At 45.1% G+C, this 19,816-nt stretch overlaps 1 protein-coding gene across 12 annotated transcripts in view; it reads right to left on the reverse strand.

The window, feature by feature from the left end:
- The window catches only part of LOC132836039 (EVI5-like protein), a 313,206-nt gene that overhangs the window by 97,627 nt on the left and 195,763 nt on the right, over nt 1-19,816 (reverse strand). For 9 of the 12 annotated variants that reach the window (XM_060855265.1, XM_060855263.1, XM_060855261.1 and 6 more), the window contains 2 exons: nt 12,932-12,964; nt 5,944-6,084 (listed from right to left, as the gene is read on the reverse strand). The exons of 1 other annotated variant lie outside the window; for it this stretch is intronic. In XM_060855265.1, coding sequence (XP_060711248.1) covers nt 5,944-6,084; nt 12,932-12,964 — 174 coding nt within the window. The remainder of the gene's footprint in view (nt 1-5,943; nt 6,085-12,931; nt 12,965-19,816) is intronic. 2 more of the 12 variants (XM_060855267.1, XM_060855270.1) reach the window with 2 other exon arrangements.

Raw genomic sequence — 19,816 nt, forward strand, 5'->3', positions numbered from 1 at the left:
CTTACACTTCTCAAACATCTCCATCTTACACACAACGCTGCCAGACTCCAGTACAAACCAAATATCCTTATCAAACATCACTGCCGTGCAACAACTATTTCAAACCACAGCAGTTTCTAACGATAACAGAGCAAAAGCTGAGCCTTCCCGATAGTAAGGCCCAGCGTAAAGGGACCCGTGACTGTGTTTCTCCAGCAATTTCTGCCTTTGCCGTATTTCTATAAGAAAGGTGGTGGTTTTGACCAGCCTCGATCAACGGACAGCAGAGTCGGTACACAGAGTGCTACACAGACCTGTATACAATCCGAGACCAAGAAAAAGTACAACGTGGAGCCCACTCTTTACAATAACAAACAGATTCCAGATCTGACAGTTACAGCAGATGAGCTGCTAAATAATTATTTCACTGTCTGAACTGGAAAGATAATGTTACCAGGTATAGCTGTCCAATTCTTTGTGGATTTACCGGATATGGAGCTCAGGTTGGAAAGTTAAACTTTGTGGTGTTGATTAGGAAAACCACCACATCAGTCTGAAAGAATTCAGCAAGCGAAAGAGAACATCCGCTGTTTTTAAGGAAGGACATACTTGCCTTTGCAGGCAGAACAGCAAAGGTTCACCAGGTTAATTACTGGGATGACAGAGTTAACCATTTGTGGAAGGCAGAGTACACTGAGTCCCCTTCTCTATGTTCTCCTTAAAACATGCAAAATGCTGAAGGGGCTTGACAGAGATTGCTTATCCTGATCAGGCAATTTTGAACAAGAGGCTACGGATAAGGGATCACTAATTTCATAACAAAGAGAAGCAATTCCTTAATTCAGACGGGTATGAATCTTTGGAACTGTATACACCAGAGAGCTGAAGATGAAAGATCGAATATTCTTGAGGAAGACGGACCACCTGTCAGAGGGAATACAAGGATATCGGAGGTTGTTTTCAGGTACAAAAATCAGCCATGGTCATACGGAGAGAGGCAGATCAAGCTACAAGCGCTAACTGGACTAGTCCTGCTCCTATTTGGTTAGAATAGATTAGATCACTTTACAGTGTGGAAACAGGCCCTTCAGCCCAACAAGTCCACACCGACCCGCCGAAGCGCAACCCACCCATACCCCTACATTTACCCCTTACCTAACACTACGGGCAATTTATCATGGCCAATTCACCTGACCTGCACATCTTTGGACTGTGGGAGGAAACCGGGGCACCCGGAGGAAACCCACGCAGACACGGGGAGAACGTGCAAACTCCATACAGTCAGTCGTCTGAGTCCGGAATTGAACCCGGGTCTCTGGCGCTGTGAGGCAGCAGTGCTAACCACTGTGCCACCGTGTTGCCCACAAGACAGTGTGTTTTGTACATTGCCTGTGCTCCATATATTCACTATACTATGTTAATACAAGTCTAATTGATCTCACCACATTAAGCAGCTGTTGGCAGTTTTGCTCAAAACTGTGTCCATCACAAGGAACTTAGCGATCGTGTTTTTTGGAAATATTTAAAGTAGCGAGCTCACTGAGTGTCAGTCCTGCTCTGCCATCCTGAATGCTTTAATATGTTAATGCACAAGATACATCCTGAACTTTGGTCATTGCAAAATGAGGCAGCTGGAATGAAGAGTCAGTCCAAAACAAAATGCCATCTGACACGTTATGCATGTTGTTTAAGGGCCAGGAAAGGGGATTCCGCTTTATCCAAAGGAAGACAGTAATGGCACTCTAGATTCCATACTGAAAGCAGTAACCTAGCTAAAAGTGTATGGTTTGATGACTGTACAAATAGCTAACACATCAGCAAATCAAAAGGAACCAATCTTGGCTCCAAGTTAGGGAAAGTGAACATAGCAAGTTCTCCATGATCTCTCAGCCCAGGTGGAGCGATTTCTTGCCTGAGATTAAAGACTTCATACCTCTCCAACAAAACACAGTGCAGCATTGCTAAAATATTTGCGATGTAACACCGAGCTATTGATGCACCTCACTGCAATTAACTCAATCTCGTTGTTTGAATTTATATTGTGTTTCTAAAAACACCAGCCCATTGTCAACATTATACAATCAGCAACTTTAAATAAAAATTACAACTCTTATCAAAGGTTGGAACTCAACAGATTACATGGATGGGCCAAGTTATCATTTACACCAACTGTCTGATGCCTGACATGACACTTCACCAATCTACCGTCTGTGATAAAACAAAACATCTGGGACTGTGGCTTTGAGCTAATTGGAGCCAAGGTACAGAGTTTCACAACTGAAAACTGGTGACCACTGAAATCAAGATCAAACTACACCCTCTGAAAAAAATTGTTCATCATGAGTACACACATCAATTAACACGTACCCCTTCCCAAAACAGATTTATGATCAATTAAGACATTCGAATAAATAAGTTTTGATTTAAAACAAATCTTTTTTATGGAACAAGTGAATGATGAAACCAGAGTCCATAAAACATCACTCCATACCCACCATTCCCCAGCAGGTAACTTACATTCTTTTCCCAAAATAAACTTTGTCTCGTAACAAAAGGAATAAAAATCAAACCAGGTCCTTGTTTCCCTTGTATTCTGCCATGCAGCGTCAGGAGAAACCTCACTGAACACAGGCTGGTTCAGGACCTCCATGTGGATTCCGTATCATTTGGTCAGGTTAGTCAGTGGTGAGAGGGACAGGCCAGGAAGACCAGCACAGACAGCAGCAAAGAAATCTCTTACTGTGTCTCCAGGGCCTATTCAAAATGAGTCAATGGGGTTGGTTTAATTTGTGTGACAGCTAATGGAAGTGTACAGGGAGGATCAACTGCCAGCTTATTACAGTGGCCTGGATGCATAATACAATCTGAAAAATGAAGTATGTCTTTGTTTATCTTAATGCCACAGTCTAAAAAGATTGTGAACAGGAAAATAACTGCTGCGATGGGGAAGAGTTTGGAAGTCTGCTGTGTGCTGAAAGACCGACAGCAGCGAGTACTCGCTGACCACAACAGCAGGCTGCCGCTGGGCCATGTCTCTGCATCAGAACTGACAAGTCTCTCAGCACAGATGCTGCCAAACTGTTGGAAGGAACCGAGCACCTGCTTCACGAAATGGAGCTTGTTTTTCTCCCACTGAGGGGGCTTGGTGCACAGTTAAACGTCTGACAGGGACCAGCTGTGTATCATCACAGCCTGGTGAATACCGTTAGCACAGGGCTGTCACTGACTTCACTGCAAGGCATCGTACACCCTCACTCTAAACACAGTTTACATCTGATAGATCAAACTATAATCACGCAGCAAGTTGCAACACTGTTCATGTACTTCATCCATGTGCAAGGTGGCTACATTTTCAGTAATTTTGTTTTGAAATGCTTATTTGAATTCAATTATGTTTGTGTTCAAAAGAAAAACAAAATACTGGCAAGACAATACACCACCAACAGGAAGTTTAGAGGTATCGCTAAACGCTACACTTAGAACATGGCCATCTATCAAAAGTGGATGTGCTGGAAATTCCAGGAAGTGTCAAAGTAATCAGTCCCCAGGGCCAGACCAGATACACCCTAGGTACGACGGGAAGTGAGGAATGAGATTGCTGCGTCTCTGGTGATGATCTTTGCATCCTCACTCTCCACAGGGGGGTAGTACTGGATGATTGGAGGGAGGTGAATGTTGTTCCTCTGTTCAAGAAAGGGAATAGGGAAATCCCTGGGAATTACAGACCAGTCAGTCTTACATCCATGTTAAGCAAGGAGATAGGATTTATGTCTACTTTGAAAAACAGTTTGATTAAAGATAGTCAGCATGACTTTGAGAGGGGCAGGTCATGCTTCAAAAGCCTTATTGAGATCTTTGAGGTTGTGATGAGACAATTTGAAGAGGGTCAAGCAGTGGCTGTGGTGGATGTGGTGTATATGGGTTTCAGTAAGGCTTTGGATAAGGTTCACCATGGTAGGCTTATTCAGAAAGTTAGAAGATATGGGATATAAGGAATGTGTCTGTCTGGAGACAGAGTTGGCTGGCCAAAAGAAGACAGCGAGTGGTAGTGGATGGAAAACATTCCGCCTGGAGGTCGGTGACCAGTGGGGCCCCGCGGGAACCTGTTCTTGGGTCTCTGCTCTTTGTAGTTTTTATAAATGACTTGGATGAAGTAGTGGAAGGGGGGGGGGTTAGTAAGTTTACCGACGACACAAAGCTCGGTGGCGTTGTAGAGAGTAGCGAGGGTTGCTGCAGGCTACAACAAGGCATTGACAGGACGTAGAGCTGGGCTGAGAGGTGGTAGATGGAGCTCAACCTGGATAAATGCGACGCAATTCATTTTGGAAGGTCGAATTTGAATGCTAAATATAGGGTTAAAGACAGGATTCTTGGCAGTGTGGAGGAACAGTGGGATCTTGGGATCCACATACATAGTTCTCACAATGCTGCCCAAGTTGACAGGATTGTTAAGGAGGTGCATGGTTTTTTGGCTTTCATTAACAGGGGAGATTGAGTTTAACAGCAGTGAGCTCTTTAAACCCAGGTTAGACCACACTTGGAATATTGTGTCCAGTTCTGGTCACCTCATTATAAGAAGGATGTAAATGCTTTGGAGAGGGGGCCGAGGAGATTTACCAGAATGCTGTGGGCATGTCTTATGAAGAGAGGTTGAGGGTGTTAGGACTTTTCACACTGGAGGGAAGGAGGAAGAGAAGTGACTTGATAGAAACATACACGGTAATGAGAGGCATAAATAGAGTAGATAGCCAGTGACTTTTTCCCAGGGCAGAAATGGCTGTCACAAGGGGTCAGAACTTTAAGGTGATTGGAAGGAGGTATAGGGGAGATGGCAGAGGGAGGTCCTTTACACAGAGAGTGGGGGGTGTTGGGAATGCACAGCCAGTGGTGGGACATTAGGGAGATTGAAGCAACTGCTGGATACGCACATGAACAGCAGTAAATTGAGGGTGTGTAGGTTAGATTGGTCTTAGATTAAGATAAATACTCGGCATAACATCGTGGGCCGAAGGGCCTGTACTGTGCTGTTCCTGTTTTATGTTCTAAAGAATGCTGTCAGTGCAAGAAATTAAAGCAATTTAGATTCACTGGGGTGTTTTTACTGAATTCAAACAATTGCAACCACCAGAAAGCAGCAATCCCACGTTTACTTAATCTGAATGTTATGAAAGTAGTGGACAGGTGTGTATACAAGGCCAGTCACCAGCTGGCACCCATTCTGAGGCTCTTGTGTCAGTGGTAGTGTCCTTATTTCTGAGCCAAGCAGCCTTGGGGTCAAGTCCCACCTGCTCCAGAGATGGGTCATTGCACGCCTGAACAGGTTGGTTAGAAAGAAACTGGCATATGCTTTGATAAGAGACAAAGGCACATTAGCTTCACAGGGCTAATGCAGCTGTGGAGCTGAACTCAGGACTCTCTTCCTTAGAAAGAATTAAGCAGACTGGTGTAAAACCATCTCACTGTGCCTCAACTCCAGAATGAAAAAGTGACCCACTCTCAGATCTCTCCCATTGGAGCTTGGGGTACCTTCTATAAAATGCACAAGAGCAGGTTAAAATGATCAGCTATTAAGTTTCTCTCCTTCCTTCTGAGAAAGATCATGACTTCTTGATTATAATCAAACTAGGAGAAAGTGAGGACTGCAGATGCTGGAGATCAGAGCTGAAAACGTGTTGCTGGAAAAGCGCAGCAGGTCAGGCAGCATCCCAGGAGCAGGAGAGTCGACGTTTTGGGCAGGAGCCCTTCTTCAGGAATGAGGCTATCCAAGGGGTGCTGCTTGGACAAATCACTATTTACAGCAGATTTTGAGTATGGGGTCAAGTATAATAGCTATACCTGAAATGTCACTGAGGACTAGCCAAGTGGGAGATGACTGTAAAACAGCCAGAGTACACTGGATGCTTTTTGTTGGTCGTGCAGACTGAAGGTGAGAGAGTCAGAAAGCCCAGAGTTGCCTTTCCTTACCCTGAGCTCCTGCAGTTCCTGAATGGTGCTCTGTGCTCGCTCTAGTTTCTCACTGGTTGAGGTGAACTGCTGCTTTGCTACAGCCAGCTCTCGCTTGATGACGTAGTTCTCCTCAGCTTCCTGCGCCCTGGTTACTTGCCCCTGAAGACAAACCCACGAGGGAGAGAAAGGTTAGCGACACAAACGGGCTTCTGACTCTCTGAAGGCCAAATTCCATCCTTACAGTTACCTTGTGATGGCCAGGAAAACTAACCGGCTGAGTTACTTTTGAGGGTTCTTACCTTGGACCGATCCATTTGGCTATTTCGTGTTTGTACAAGTTTATACAAATGCAAAATTGCCAAATGGATTAGTGCACTTATTGGCTGGGCTGTAGTGGGAAGGCAGTGATGCAGAGATAATGCCAGAGACTAATAATTCAGAATCCCAGGCCAATGTTGCAGGGACAGGGGATAGAATCCTACTATGGCAGGAGACAAACGGAATTCAATTCCATGTGGAATTAAAAGTTAGTCTAACGCCGACCATGTAACCATTACCCACTGCCATTAAAACTCAAAGGGCATCAACGAGGCCAGCTCAGAAACACCATCTGCCATACCTACTTGGCCTACATATAATGTGAAACCCATAACATCATGGTAGACTTTTAAATGCCCTCTGCAATAGCCTGGGCAGCCATTCCATTCAAGGGATGGGCAACTAATGTTGGCCTCACTGGTGACACATACATCATCATAGAATCCCTACAGTGTGGAAACAGGCCATTTGGCCCAACCAGTCCACACTGACCCTCCATAGAGTACCCCACCCAGACCCATTCCCCTACCCTATACTCTACATTTCCTGACTAATGCACCTAACCTACACATCCCTGAAAACTATGGGCAATTTAGCATGGCCAGTTAACCCTACCCTCACATCTTTGGATTGTGGGAGGGAACCAGAGCACCCAGAGGAAACCCATGTAGACACGGGAGGAATGTCTGTGTGGAATCAAACCTGGGTCCCTGGCGGTGTGAGGCAGCAGTGCTAACCACTGAGCTACCGTGTCACCCCGACATGTCACATACAACGATAAAGGAAAAATGCCAACAACAAACAAAATCATGCAGGGATGGCCTCTAGCCCAAACTAAATCAGTTACTCTCAGCTAAGACACCAGCCAGACAGTACAAACATTTCACACTGAAATAGGATCACAAACAGAAAGGCCTGGTTATCGTCAACAGCAATTCCAAGAGCAAACTTCCACCTTCCAAGGAAAGGGCAAGGGACAATCAACACTCATCAGATTATTCCCAAGCTAGGAATCAATGCTTTCAGAGATGGGAAAAGAAAGGGGCTCAGAGAAATGACTAATGATAGTACAAGAAGAATCTGATACCCTAGTGACACGCCTGTGACACAAGACTAACTCAGGAAGTCAGCCCTGCTTATAAGTGTATGCACAGAAACAATTTTAAGAATTTATTAATGTAGATTAGATTAGATTGCCTACAGTGTGGAAACAGGCCCTTCGGCCCAACCAGTCCACACTGACCCTCTGAAGGGCAACCCACCCAGACCCATTTCCCTCTGACTAATGCACCTGACACTGTGGGCAATTTAGCATGGCCAATTCACCTTACCTGCACATCTTTGTGACAGTGGGAGGAAACCCACGCAGACACGGGGAGAATGTGCAAACTCCACCCGAGGCGGGAATTGAACCTGGAACCCTGGTGCTAACTGCTGAACTACCATGTATCACCAAGAGCACAAATGGAGACACAAAGGAATCACAAAGGGAGAAAGACTGATCTAGCTACTGGCCTGACAAAACGGTTTAGAGTTGTAGAAGAGGCACATACTGTTAGGATGGATCTTATGAGCAGAAATCAGAGTCAAACAAAGATAAACAACTGACCAAAAAAACACACACAAACAGGGCAGGAACCCACGGGAAGGGTGGAGGGGAAGTGGTGGCAAGGAAGAGAGAGAAGGGAAGAGAGTCAACAAATAGAGTTGAATTTGAGGTGACCGAACCTCCAAATCTGGGTCAAAAAGGGAAGAAACCAGGTAGGGAGTGGTGGCAGACAATGACAGTAATACTGCAGGTGATTATAAACTATTAAAGCTGCAGCACTAAACTGTATAACCCAGCAAAGAAGGGACCGACAGGATACAAGCCATCTGAGTAGGCGGAAGGGGAACTCCAGGGAATTGTCTGTACAGAGAATCCTGGTCTTAATGCCAAAAGAACCGAAGATGCTTCCATAGAATTCATCAGACGAGGAAGAAATTAGACTAGTGAGCCAGAGTCTGTTCCTCCATTTGATCAGATTGGCTGGTTAACTGGTTAGTGTTTTCTCATCTAATAACCTTCGGGTCCCCTGCTTTACAAAAATCTACAAATAAAAACAACGATAGAATTGTGGATGCTGGTAATCAGAAACAAACACACAAATTGCTGAAAATACCCAGCAGGTATGGCAGCATCAGTGGAGAGAAATCAGAGTTAATGTTTCAGACCCATCTTCAGAACAGATCGTAGGCTAGGAAAACATATATGTTTAATGAAGATAGGATGGGGGAAGGGAGTAAGGAGTAAATGACAGGCAGAAATAGAGCCCAAAGGGTGAAAAACACAGTTGGACAAAGGAGCAGATGATGTCAGCTGAAGAGAATGACTAGCTGCTGATGGGAACCAATAATCAGTTGTGTGTAATAGCAGGCCATATGATAACAAGGCCTGGTGTGTGCAGGTGGGATAGGGACATGGGAGAAGGTTGAACTTGATACGGAGTCCAGCGGGCCGTAGAGTTCCCAAGTTGGAACGAGGTGCTGTCCTTCCAGGTTGCACTGAGCTTCATTGGAACACTGCAGCAAGCCTGAGAGAGAGATCCTGGCCAGGGAACAGGGTGGCATATTGAAGTGGCAAGCAAGGGGACACGAAGGGTCTTTTTTGCAAACAGAACATAGGTCTCCATCTTAGTCTTAAAACATTCCCTGATCCCACAATTTCCAACGTTCCTCAGAAAGCACAAAAAAAATCTCCTTACCTCTGTGCTAGGAGGGCGACCCTTACATTTTCAAATTCCTCCCTAATTGTGGACTCAGCTACAAGAGGAAACCTCCTTTACATATCATTCAGCATCTCCTGCATCTCACCCAAATCACCCTTCACTCATCTCAGCTGGAGTGGAAACAAGCCCAGTCTATCCTCAGACAATCTGCTCATTCCAGGTCCCCATCTAGAAAACCCCCTCTGAACTGTCTCCACTGCATTTAATCCTTCCTTAAATCAGATCAAAACTGCACAGTATTTGATTTGTGCTCGCACCAATGCCCTGGGGTCCTCACTTCCATGTTTAATTATTCTCATAACAAATGATAGCATTCCATTTAGACTTCCTGATTAAATGGAAGATCACTGAAGGACCATATTAAATATGGAGTGCAGGAGCACAGGGATCTGGTATATCTGTGTACAACTTCACAGAGCATTGGAGGTGGCAGGACTGGTGGACAGAGCAATAAAGAAAGCATTGCTGAGGCCACATCTGCAGTACTCTGTGTAGTTCTGGTCCATTTGTCAAAGGATATCGAGCAGTTCAGAGAAGGTTTACGAGATAAATACCAGGAATAAACAGATTGCCTTTGGTGGAAACACTAGATGGGTTAAGCCTGGAACCTTTGGAAGTTTAGAAGAATCAGAAGTGACTTCGCTGAAACCTACAAGATTCTGAGGGGACTTAATCAGGTGCGTCCTGAAAGTGTGTTTTCTCTTCTGACAGGATGTAGAACTCAGGGACATCATTTAATAACAGGGGCTTGTTGATTCATGACAGAAGTTTTCCTGCGTTGAATGTCTTTGGAATTCCCTTCTTCAAAAAGCAGAGGATGCAGAATCTTTCAATATTTTTGAGGGAAGAGGTATACAGATTCTTGATTGCCAAATAGGTGGAAGGTAAGTCGAGGATATGCAGGAATGTAGAGTGGAGGTGAAAATCCTTACTGAATGATGGAGCAGGTGCAGAGGCGTGTGTGGCCAACTCGGGGTCTTTGTTCATCTGTTTGCAAGCTGTCGAGGGGATGTGGATTTACTCCTGGGATTGTGGCAATGTCCTCAGAGAGAGAGAGAGTGAGAGAGAGAGTGAGAGAGAGAGTGAGAGAGAGAGTGAGAGAGAGAGTGAGAGAGAGAGTGAGAGAGAGAGTGAGAGAGAGAGTGAGAGAGAGAGTGAGAGAGAGAGTGAGAGAGAGAGAGAGAGTGAGAGAGAGTGAGAGAGAGAGACTGGGCCTGCATGTTCTGGAGTTTGGAAGCATGAAACGGCCAGATTTATTCACAGATTCGATGCAGAATGTTACCCGTGGCTGCTGGGTCAACAGCCAAAGGACACAATCTCATTTTGAGATGATGAGGAACTTCTTCAGTCAGGTGGCTAAATATTTGGAATTCTCTTCCCCAGTGGGATGTGGAAGCTCAATCATTGGTCAGTTGTAGACAGCTTTATAGATTTTGAGTTCATAAATGACATCAGGTGATATGGACATAGTACAGGAAGATGTTATTGAAGTAGGTGATCGGCTTGATCTAGAACAGCAGAGCAGGATCAAGGGGCAGATGGCTTACTCCTCCTCCTATCCAATAAGCCTCTGGCTCAAGGCAAACTTTCTCAGCTCTGCCTGGAGGATGTTGTTACCATCTTGCCAAAGTGGGGGAGGATGTATTCTGGAAGGGTCTGGGCCCATTCTCCCTGTGAAGAATGTCCAGTGCTGAGGCCTAAACACATGTCTACCCCAAAAACAATGGGTGTAACCTGCCACCAATCTCTCACACCCATCTCACAGGCAGCCACCACCATAAACTGCACAGGACACAAGGAATAGAAATCCAAACGGTGGCTCCGTGGTTAGCACTGCTGCCTCACAGCGCCAGTGACCTGGGTTCAATTCCACTCTCAGGCGACTGTCTGTGTGGGTTTACTCTGGGAGCTCTGGTTTCTTCCCACAGTCCAAACATGTGCAGGTTTGGTGGATTGGACAGAGAAATGCAGGGTTACATGGGTAGGGTAGGGGTGGGTCTGGGTGGGATGCTCTTCGGAGGAACGGTGTGGACTCAAATGGGCCGAATGGCCTGCTTCCACACTGCAGGTACTCTATTCTCTGATTCTATTCTATTCTCTGAAAACCCAGATGATGACTATCATGAATCCAAAGACTCACACGAACTGACTTTATCTTAATTAGGCACCATCAGGACATCCAAGAACATTTAAACTTGTTGTCAGGAGGTTAAAAAAAAAGAAAGGGACAGAAATATGTTCAGGCCTAAATTTCTCAGACAATAACCATCATCATTTACACAAGGGAATGAAAAAAGCCAAATGTGTGGAATCGTACCTCCACACAACACCCACCAGTATCACCTGCGCATCACACTGCAATCCAAAAATCCCTCAGAGATCCTGGAGTGACTACAGTGAGCAGAGTAGAGAGAGTGTGGGGGCAGATGCAGTGGGAATGGGGAGGAACAGTGATAGCAGGTAAAAGGGGCTGGAGTACAGTGAGTAATAGAAGCAGAAAATGGCTAAAGAGATGGGGCAGAATAGCAGGGAATGGGGCAGAGGACGCTCTGGGGACACAATCAGCAAGATGGGAATGGACAATGAGTGGGGGGGAGGGGGTGGCTGGAAGGATGAGAAAATTGATTAAAACAAATTAAAAAATTGAACTGTATGAAAGATTAAATAGTATTCCTTCACAAACTGGATGCCAGAAACAACATTCCTAAACCAGGAGTTAGTAGAACAATCTCAATCACAACGGAGGCAGTGAATGGATGAGAAGCTGCTCATCTTCAGCCAGCCCAGCAGTGTGGCTGATTAGTGTGTGTAAGGTACCCTGTTCACCCAAAACTGAGAGAATCACAGCTCCACGTCTGTGTACCAAATATGTCAGTTTACAATGAAGTGACTGAGAAATATAAACTTTACTTCACAAATTTCAAGTGTTTTTTTCCAAAACATGACAAATATGAAGCAGCACAATGGATTATTGCCCATATAAGAAACATAACTACATTAACTGTCTGCAATTGAAACATGTGAAACACCATGAATATTGGTTTAAACAAAGAGGTAATTGCAGTCCCGGAACACACGAGTAACTACTGGTTAAAGTAAGCACCAGAACAATGCTGTGATTGGAAAGGTTAACCAGGCACTACGAGCTGCACTGATCAGGTCAGATATGCATTGCACCAAAAGCTTGCAGTGTAGTAAGGAATCCTCCTTTCAGTGCTTTGCATGCTCAAGTGAAGAGTAGCATTAGTACAGAGCTGTTGGTTACAGAGGGAGACTGCAGCATGCACTCAGGGAGTATACAGGTTCAATCCATCAACATCACATGAAACCTTGTCCCTCCAAAACAAAAGGGCTCTATAAATGCTCAGAGTTGTGATACACAAGAGAGAGTGTCCCACTTGACGGTATCAGAGTAAAGCTACATGTACAGGTACACAGGCACATGGCACTCTGAAGCCTGTCATACCCAGACATACAGATTCTTCCATTTCATTTTAATGATCAGCTCTTCTGTAGTGAGCACACAGCACCAAATCTGCCAGTCACAGGGTACGTGTACATGCACACTCTCCACTTACCCTTTTTAGACTGTCCTGCACTGCAAACCCTGACTGTGATGACCCTATTGACGATCTGCCACCTACCCCTTCTCCCAAACACCAGTTGACATATGACCTGCCCAAACCTAGTGTCCGGGCAGCTGTTCCTGTGCATCACTAATCTTTGCATTTACTTACCACAAGGTAGTGAGGTGGGGGTGTGGTCTGGATTACAGCGAGTGCTTCCACAAGGATCACATGCAGCATGCAGGGGTGTGTGTGTCATGGCAGGGTTACCTCACTGGATGAGACAAGTAAAATGGCGTTGCTTTGGGAGGAGTTAGCAAGTTTAATGGCCATGAAAGAAAGTGGAAGGCATACCTGGATCAATCTATCTGCCAAGGCAGCACTTTCCTACAGGGGGAAAATCCACAAAAGGGAGTAAAAGGAAGAAAAAGTTTCACAAAAAGACACCACTAACACAGTAGAAAGCTCATATACGTAGCCCACACCTTACCACTCCGATACAACCAGCCAGAAAAGCAAGGTATCAAATATGCATTCCCACACTCTACCAAGCAGTCATTTTTTGATGAGGAGAGGGAGGAAAAGAGAAGGAAGGATCTTTAAAATATTAATGTTAAGCATGTTGTTCAATTTTGAATGAGTCTAAGACGTTAGATAAGATTCCTGAAGTTACAGAGCAGGCCAAGGTAACAAAGCTGCTTCTCCGATTGCCCACCGAGTGGGTTGGAAGCTGAATCCCATCACCTTCCTCCTCATTGCCTCATTAAAGAAAGTCAACAGAAAAACAAATTCATGGGGGATATGCAGCTTTTAAAAGGAAGAAAAAATGTATGATCCCTTTCCTGCTTTTCTTTGTCTAAATAAACCTCGTACTAGATGGTTAAATTAACTGTTGTTCTTCAGTCTAGTGTAGCATCTTCACATCGGAGTCTTGTCTGAATTATGGAGATGCTGATATCCCAGCAACAGGCCAGAATGGCAGTCTGCAACATGCCCATTCTCAACAGGAACCCAAAGCATCAAATAACTCAGCAACATACACACCGTGTGCTGGATAAGGAGAAAACCAATCCCATTATTCACCCAACCTACTCAGACAATCTAATGTGTGCAATGAAAAAATGCACTGAACAACTGGAAGTAGTCATTGAGGTAGACATTTTTTTCGAAAGAAAACATCAGTGGTAGTTCCTTCAGTGGAAAGCAAAGAGCATGGTGCCCTGAGCCCTCTCCCTAGAAATATACAAAAGTACACATTCTTCACAACCTTGGAAATATAGTGCTGGAGAGGACACGTGAGGCACAGAAACTCAAGTCACAGGGCTGGGAGGGATCCCAACTCAAAGGTCAGGTTAAATGAATCATCTGGAAAGACTGGGAACAGAGAGCTGCTCTGTAACCACAGCACACTTCAGGACACCTCCTCATGCCTCCATACAATACCAGTTAGCTCTCCCCACACTGAGGAAACAAAACTTCACAGCTACAAACACAAGTCAGTCACAGGACGTAGACATCACACACTGGGTGTGAGAAAGATTTGGGGTGGGGGGGGGTCATTGCTTTTTCTACACAGATGCTGCCTGATGTACTGAGTTTTTCCAGCAATTTCTGATTCATTTCTGATTTCCAGCATGTGCAGTTCTTCAGTTTTTTTTGCAGTTTGGGCTGGAAAGGTGAAGTAAACAAAGTCAGCATTTTATTACTCTCTTTGGGGCACATTACAAGCTGTCCAAAAGGCAAAGGAGAAAATGTGTTGCTGGAAAAGCGCAGCAGGTCAGGCAACATCCAAGGAGCAGGAAGGGCTCATGCCCGAGGCGTCGATTCTCCTGCTCCTTGGATGCTGCCTGACCTGCTGCGCTTTTCCAGCAACACATTTTCAGCTCTGATCTCCAGCATCTGCAGTCCTCACTTTCTCCCCAGAGGCAAAGTAACCTTGACCCCAGATACAGCCATGTAAAGGCTTGGTGTTGTTTCCCACGGGAACCCCCGTCTCCCAGTAGCCATGTATCCTATCAGTAATGGGACCACGCAGACAAAACCCTGTTGGCCACAACCAGCCTGAAGGCATTCATGTGCCCTGAATAATGGGCCCATGCTAGATAACTTAGTATTAAGCTGGAAGATAAAGTTAAACACAAGCCAGTCGCTAGTATGACAATAGCTAACCTAAGATTTCTGAAGACAGTATTATGAAGACAGGTTAACAAATGAAACGGATGTTATAGGCAGCTTCTATAAAACGAGAAACAGAGTTCAGTTTTCACACGGAGCACAAAGAACTGAGGACAACACCTACATTAACGCACAGCTGTCTAAAGACGGACTCTGTTTATCTCGGTCTTAAAACTATCAGACATAAAAACAGCTTCACAAAGAACCCGAGATGCTGAAACCTTTACCGCATTAGAGTGAAAGCTGTCAGATTTTCCTGGGAAAAGTAGATTTCCTTTTCCCCCTCGAGAATCTTTTTTTTAAGGCCAGGAGGACAGCACAAAACTCTAAGCCAGTGTTCTGTTTGGGGGTTGGTGGGGGGTGGGGGGGCCCTAGCTATCACCAGCAGGAATGTGCAACATTAGTCAAAGTGCAGCAGTTCACCAGGGAGGAGGAGACGCCGTCACCTACCCTTCCTGTAGGCCAACAGTAACTTTAAGTAAAAAGTGAGGTCTTCAGATGCTGGAGATCAGAGCTGAAAATGTGTTGCTGGTTAAAGCACAGCAGGTCAGGCAGCATCCAAGGAACAGGAAATTCGACGTTTCGGGCATGAGCCCTTTATCAGGATTCCTGATGAAGGGCTCTGGCCCGAAACGTCGAATTTCCTGTTCCTTGGATGCTGCCTAACCTGCTGTGCTTTAACCAGCAACACATTTTCAGCAACAGTAACTTTAACCAACTTTATGGAGATTTCAACATCTGTTACGTCCAAACACCGAATCACATCGATATAAATGTTTCACATACACAGAGGTTTTGGGATTTGGTAGTGCAGTGAAGAATTTAGAGTCCATACCACAGAACTGTATTATACCTTCATTTAGATCAGGCCCCAGGGACAGAAGAAGAGTGGACAGCCTTCTCAAACAGGGCTGAGTAGACATGGCATCAAGGGGAGGGCATGTCTGATAAATCTGTCACAAATTCTTTGAAGTAATCAGCAAGTTAGACAGAGGAGAGCCAGTGGATGCAATCTACTTGATTTGTGATTTTTTGAGAAGATTTGGAGCTCAGGTTGAGGTTCAGTTTGTAAGTTTGCTCTCTGAGCTGGTGGATTTGTTCTCAGAAGTTTCGTCACCATGCTAGGGAACATCATCAGTGAACCTCTGGTGAAGCGCTGGTGTTATGCCCCGTTTGCTGTGTGTGTGTGTCTTGGTCTCTTAAGGTGGGTGATATCACTTTTGGTTCTCTTTCTCCAGGGTTGGTAAACAGGGTCCAAATTGATGTGTTCATTCATGGAGTTGGGGTTTAAATGCCAGGCCTTGAGGAGTTCCCGTGCGTGTCTCTGCTTAGCCTGTCCCAGGAGGGATGTGTTGTCCCAGTCGAAGTGGTGTCCTCCTTTGTCTGTAGGTATGGATACTAGTGATGGTGGGTCATGTCTTTTTTTGCGGCCAGTTGGTATTCGTGTATCCTGGTGACTAGTTTTCTGCCTGTCTGTTACAGTTCATGCATAGTATTTTGTAAATGATATTTGTTTTGCTGGTTGTTTGTATTGTATTTAAGTTCATCAGCCACTGTTTAAGTGTGTTGGTAGGTTTATGGGTTACCGTGATGCCAAGGGATCAGAGTAGCCTGGTAGTCATTTCAGTGATGTCTTTGATGTGGCTAGAGTTTCTGGGCGTGTTGTATCTGCTTGTTTTGGTTTGTTGTTGAAAAATCTGTGTTTATTGGGTACCCGCTCTTTTTGAATACACTGTGTAGGTATTTTTCTTCTGCTGCTCGTAGTCCCTGGGTGTTGCATTTAAATCATGTCCTGATATAGCTCTGTTTGTGGGTGTTGGGATGATTGCTCCTGCTGTTAAATATCTGGTCTGTATGTGTTCGTTTCCTGTAGACACTGGTCTGAAGTTCTCCATTAACTGTTCGTTCCATGGTGACATTTGGAAAGGGGAGTCTGTTGCTGTTCTCCTCCTCTTTGTGAATGTTATGCCAGTGAGAATATTGCTGATGATGTTGTAGGTTTTCTCCAATTTGTTCCATTTTGTGATGACAAAGGTGTTTGATTTGGATAGTGGGGTTGGCTGTTGAAGAACTTCAGACCAGTGTTTACAGGAAAGGAACACACAAACACAGACCAGATACTTAACTACAGAAGCAGTCATCCCAACACCACAAACACAACTGCACCAGGATCTTATTTAAACAGGCCACAACACTCTGCAGCACCCAGGAACTGTGAGCAGCAGCAGCAGCAGAAAATTCAAGAAGAGCAGGTACCCAATCAACACAGTCCGCCGATTCCTAAACAACAAACCCAAACAAGCAGACACAACCTGCCCAGAAACTCTGTCCACATTACCATATATGAAAGACATCTCTGAAATAGCTACCAGATTACTTCAACCCCTTGGCATCAGGGTAGCCCACAAGCCTACCAACACACTTAACAGCTACTGATGAACCTAAAGGATCCTATACCAATCACCAGCAAAACAGATGTCAATTACAAAATACCATGCAAGGACTGTAACAAACACTACATCAGACAGACAGGCAGAAAACTAGCCCCCAGGATACACGAACACCAACTCGCCACCAAGACATGCCCATTATCACCAGTATCCTTACAGACAGATGAAGGAGGACACCATTCTGACTGGGACAACACATTCATCATAGGACAGGCTAAACAGAGGCATGCACAGGAATTCCCAGAGGCCTTGCATTCTAACCGGAACTCAGTCAATAAACACATTGATTTGGACCCCATTGACCAATCTCAGAAAGAGAGCTGGACAAGATAGCACCCACCTTAACAGACCAAAACACACAAATAGAAAGCAGAACATAACAGCGCTTCACCAGTGGCTCACTGATGTTACTGAGAATGGTGACAAAACATCTGAGAACAAACCTACCAGCTCAGTGAGCAAACTTACAACCTGAGAGATTTGATTTTCCAGAAAGTCTTTGACAAGGTGCAGAGTTGATGGGCCAAAGGGCCTTTCTGTGCATACGCATGTAGGGGCTGCACAGGAGGCTGCTATCATAGAATCCCTACAACATGGAAACAGGCCCTTTGACCCAACAAGTCCATACTGACCCTCTGAGCAGTATCCCACACAAACCCATTCCCCTCCCCATTACTTTACATTTACCTCTGACTAATGCATCCAACACAATTTAGCATGGTCAATCCACCTAAACTGCACATCTTTGGACTGTGGGAGGAAACCCACGCAGACACGGGGAGAATGCGCAAACCCCACACAGACAGTCGGCCAGGGCTGGAATCGAAGCCAGTTCTTTGGCGCTATGAGGCAGCAGTGCTAACCACTGAGCCACCATACTACCCAAATAAGGTAAGAGCCCATGTTGTTAAGGGCATGGACAAAGGATTGGCTGACTGCAGAAGGCAGACAGTAGGGATTCAAGTGTCCTTTTCTGGATGGCAGTTGATGACTAGTGGGATTCTGTACTGATTATGTACTAACAATCTGGATGAAGGAACGGAGGGCACTGCTGCGGAGTTTGCAGGTGACCCAGGGACAGGTTGTGTTGAGGAAGCAGGGAGGCTGCTGAGGACTTGGACAGGCTAGAAGAGCGGGCAAAAGAATGGCAGGTGGAATACAACGTCGGAAAGTGAGAGGTTATGCACTTTGGTCAGAAGAATAAAGGCGTAGACTCTTTTCGAAATGTGACAAGCGTCAGCAATCTGAAGCACAAAGACTTCGGAGTCCAGTTCAGGATTCGCTTAAGGTTACCATATAGGTTCAGTCAGCAGTTAGAATGCTAACAAAAATGTCAGCAAATTCATTTCAAGATGGCTAGAACAGAAGAGCAGAAATGTATGATAAGGCTTCGGTAAGACTGCATTTGGAACAGCAGAGCAGCTTTGGGCCAAGTATCTAAGAAGGACGTATAGTGTTGGAGAGGCTCCAGAGGAGGTTAAACACAATGATTCCAGGAAAGAAGGGCTTATCAGATGAGCAGTAGTTGAGGACTCTGTATTCGATGGAGTTTAGAAGGATGAGGGGAGATCTGATTGAGACTTAGAGTACTGGTTACAGAGATGTGGAGGTAATGTTTCTACAGCTGGGAGACACTAGGACCTGAGCACATAGCCCAAGAGGCAAGGGCTGATCGTTCAGCACGGAGATCAGGAGGAACTTCTTCAGCTGTTAACCTGTGGAACTCGCTGTTGCAGATGGCTGTGGAAGCAAGTTATCGGGTGTTTTTAAAGACTGAGATACATCGAATCATCATTGCTAAGGGGATCGAAGGTTACAGGGAGAAGGCAGGAGAAACCGGTCAGTTATGATCGATTGACAAAGTAGATCATTCAGCCCATCGGGTCCGATCTACTCCGGTGTCTTACTAGATGTCGGTCCTCCATGATACAGTAGTTGATTGCGGCATTTGAACTGCACACCTACCTGTGCAGCCAGGCAACAATCTGAAGGGGGTTCACATGGACAAACCAAACCTGCAATTCAAATGGGAAGGATTGATGGAAGAGAGTTTTCCAGACTAACCAGGGAACAGGCTAACCTGGGAACAGGCTAACCTGGTTGTGGTATTGTTCAGTGGAAGGTAGTTAATTAATTACAAATAAAAACACAGGTGGTGTGGCAGCATCTTTAGGGAACAAGTAGCAAGTTTTCTCTCAACAGTTAATTAACTAACTTGGGGTAAGGAGACCACGAGGAGTGGCGACCATAATACAAGACAATTAGTTTGAGTGTCAAAATGAGCTGAAGAACTGTAAAACTTGGGTCTTAAATTGAAACAAAGCAAACTAAACAGGAACAAGGGGCGAGTTTGCTAAGATAGATTTGAAAATTCCTTTAAAAACTAGGATGGCAGACAAGGAGTGGTGATCATTTGAAGATTCAATGGCTCAGATATTCCAGTCTGTAGACGTGAGAATAACAACTTAATAGTTCGCCAGGAAAACATTAGTGGACTAAAAACCTGCTCCAACTGCCAGTCAGCCAGAACACTTAGTGACACTGCTCCCATCGCCCTCACAGGACAGTGACCCACTGTAACTCCTCATCCACCCAGTACCTTACCCTCTACCTA

Source organism: Hemiscyllium ocellatum, chromosome 45 (genome assembly GCF_020745735.1).
Source record: "Hemiscyllium ocellatum isolate sHemOce1 chromosome 45, sHemOce1.pat.X.cur, whole genome shotgun sequence".
In the NCBI taxonomy this organism is placed as follows: Eukaryota; Metazoa; Chordata; class Chondrichthyes; order Orectolobiformes; family Hemiscylliidae; genus Hemiscyllium; species Hemiscyllium ocellatum.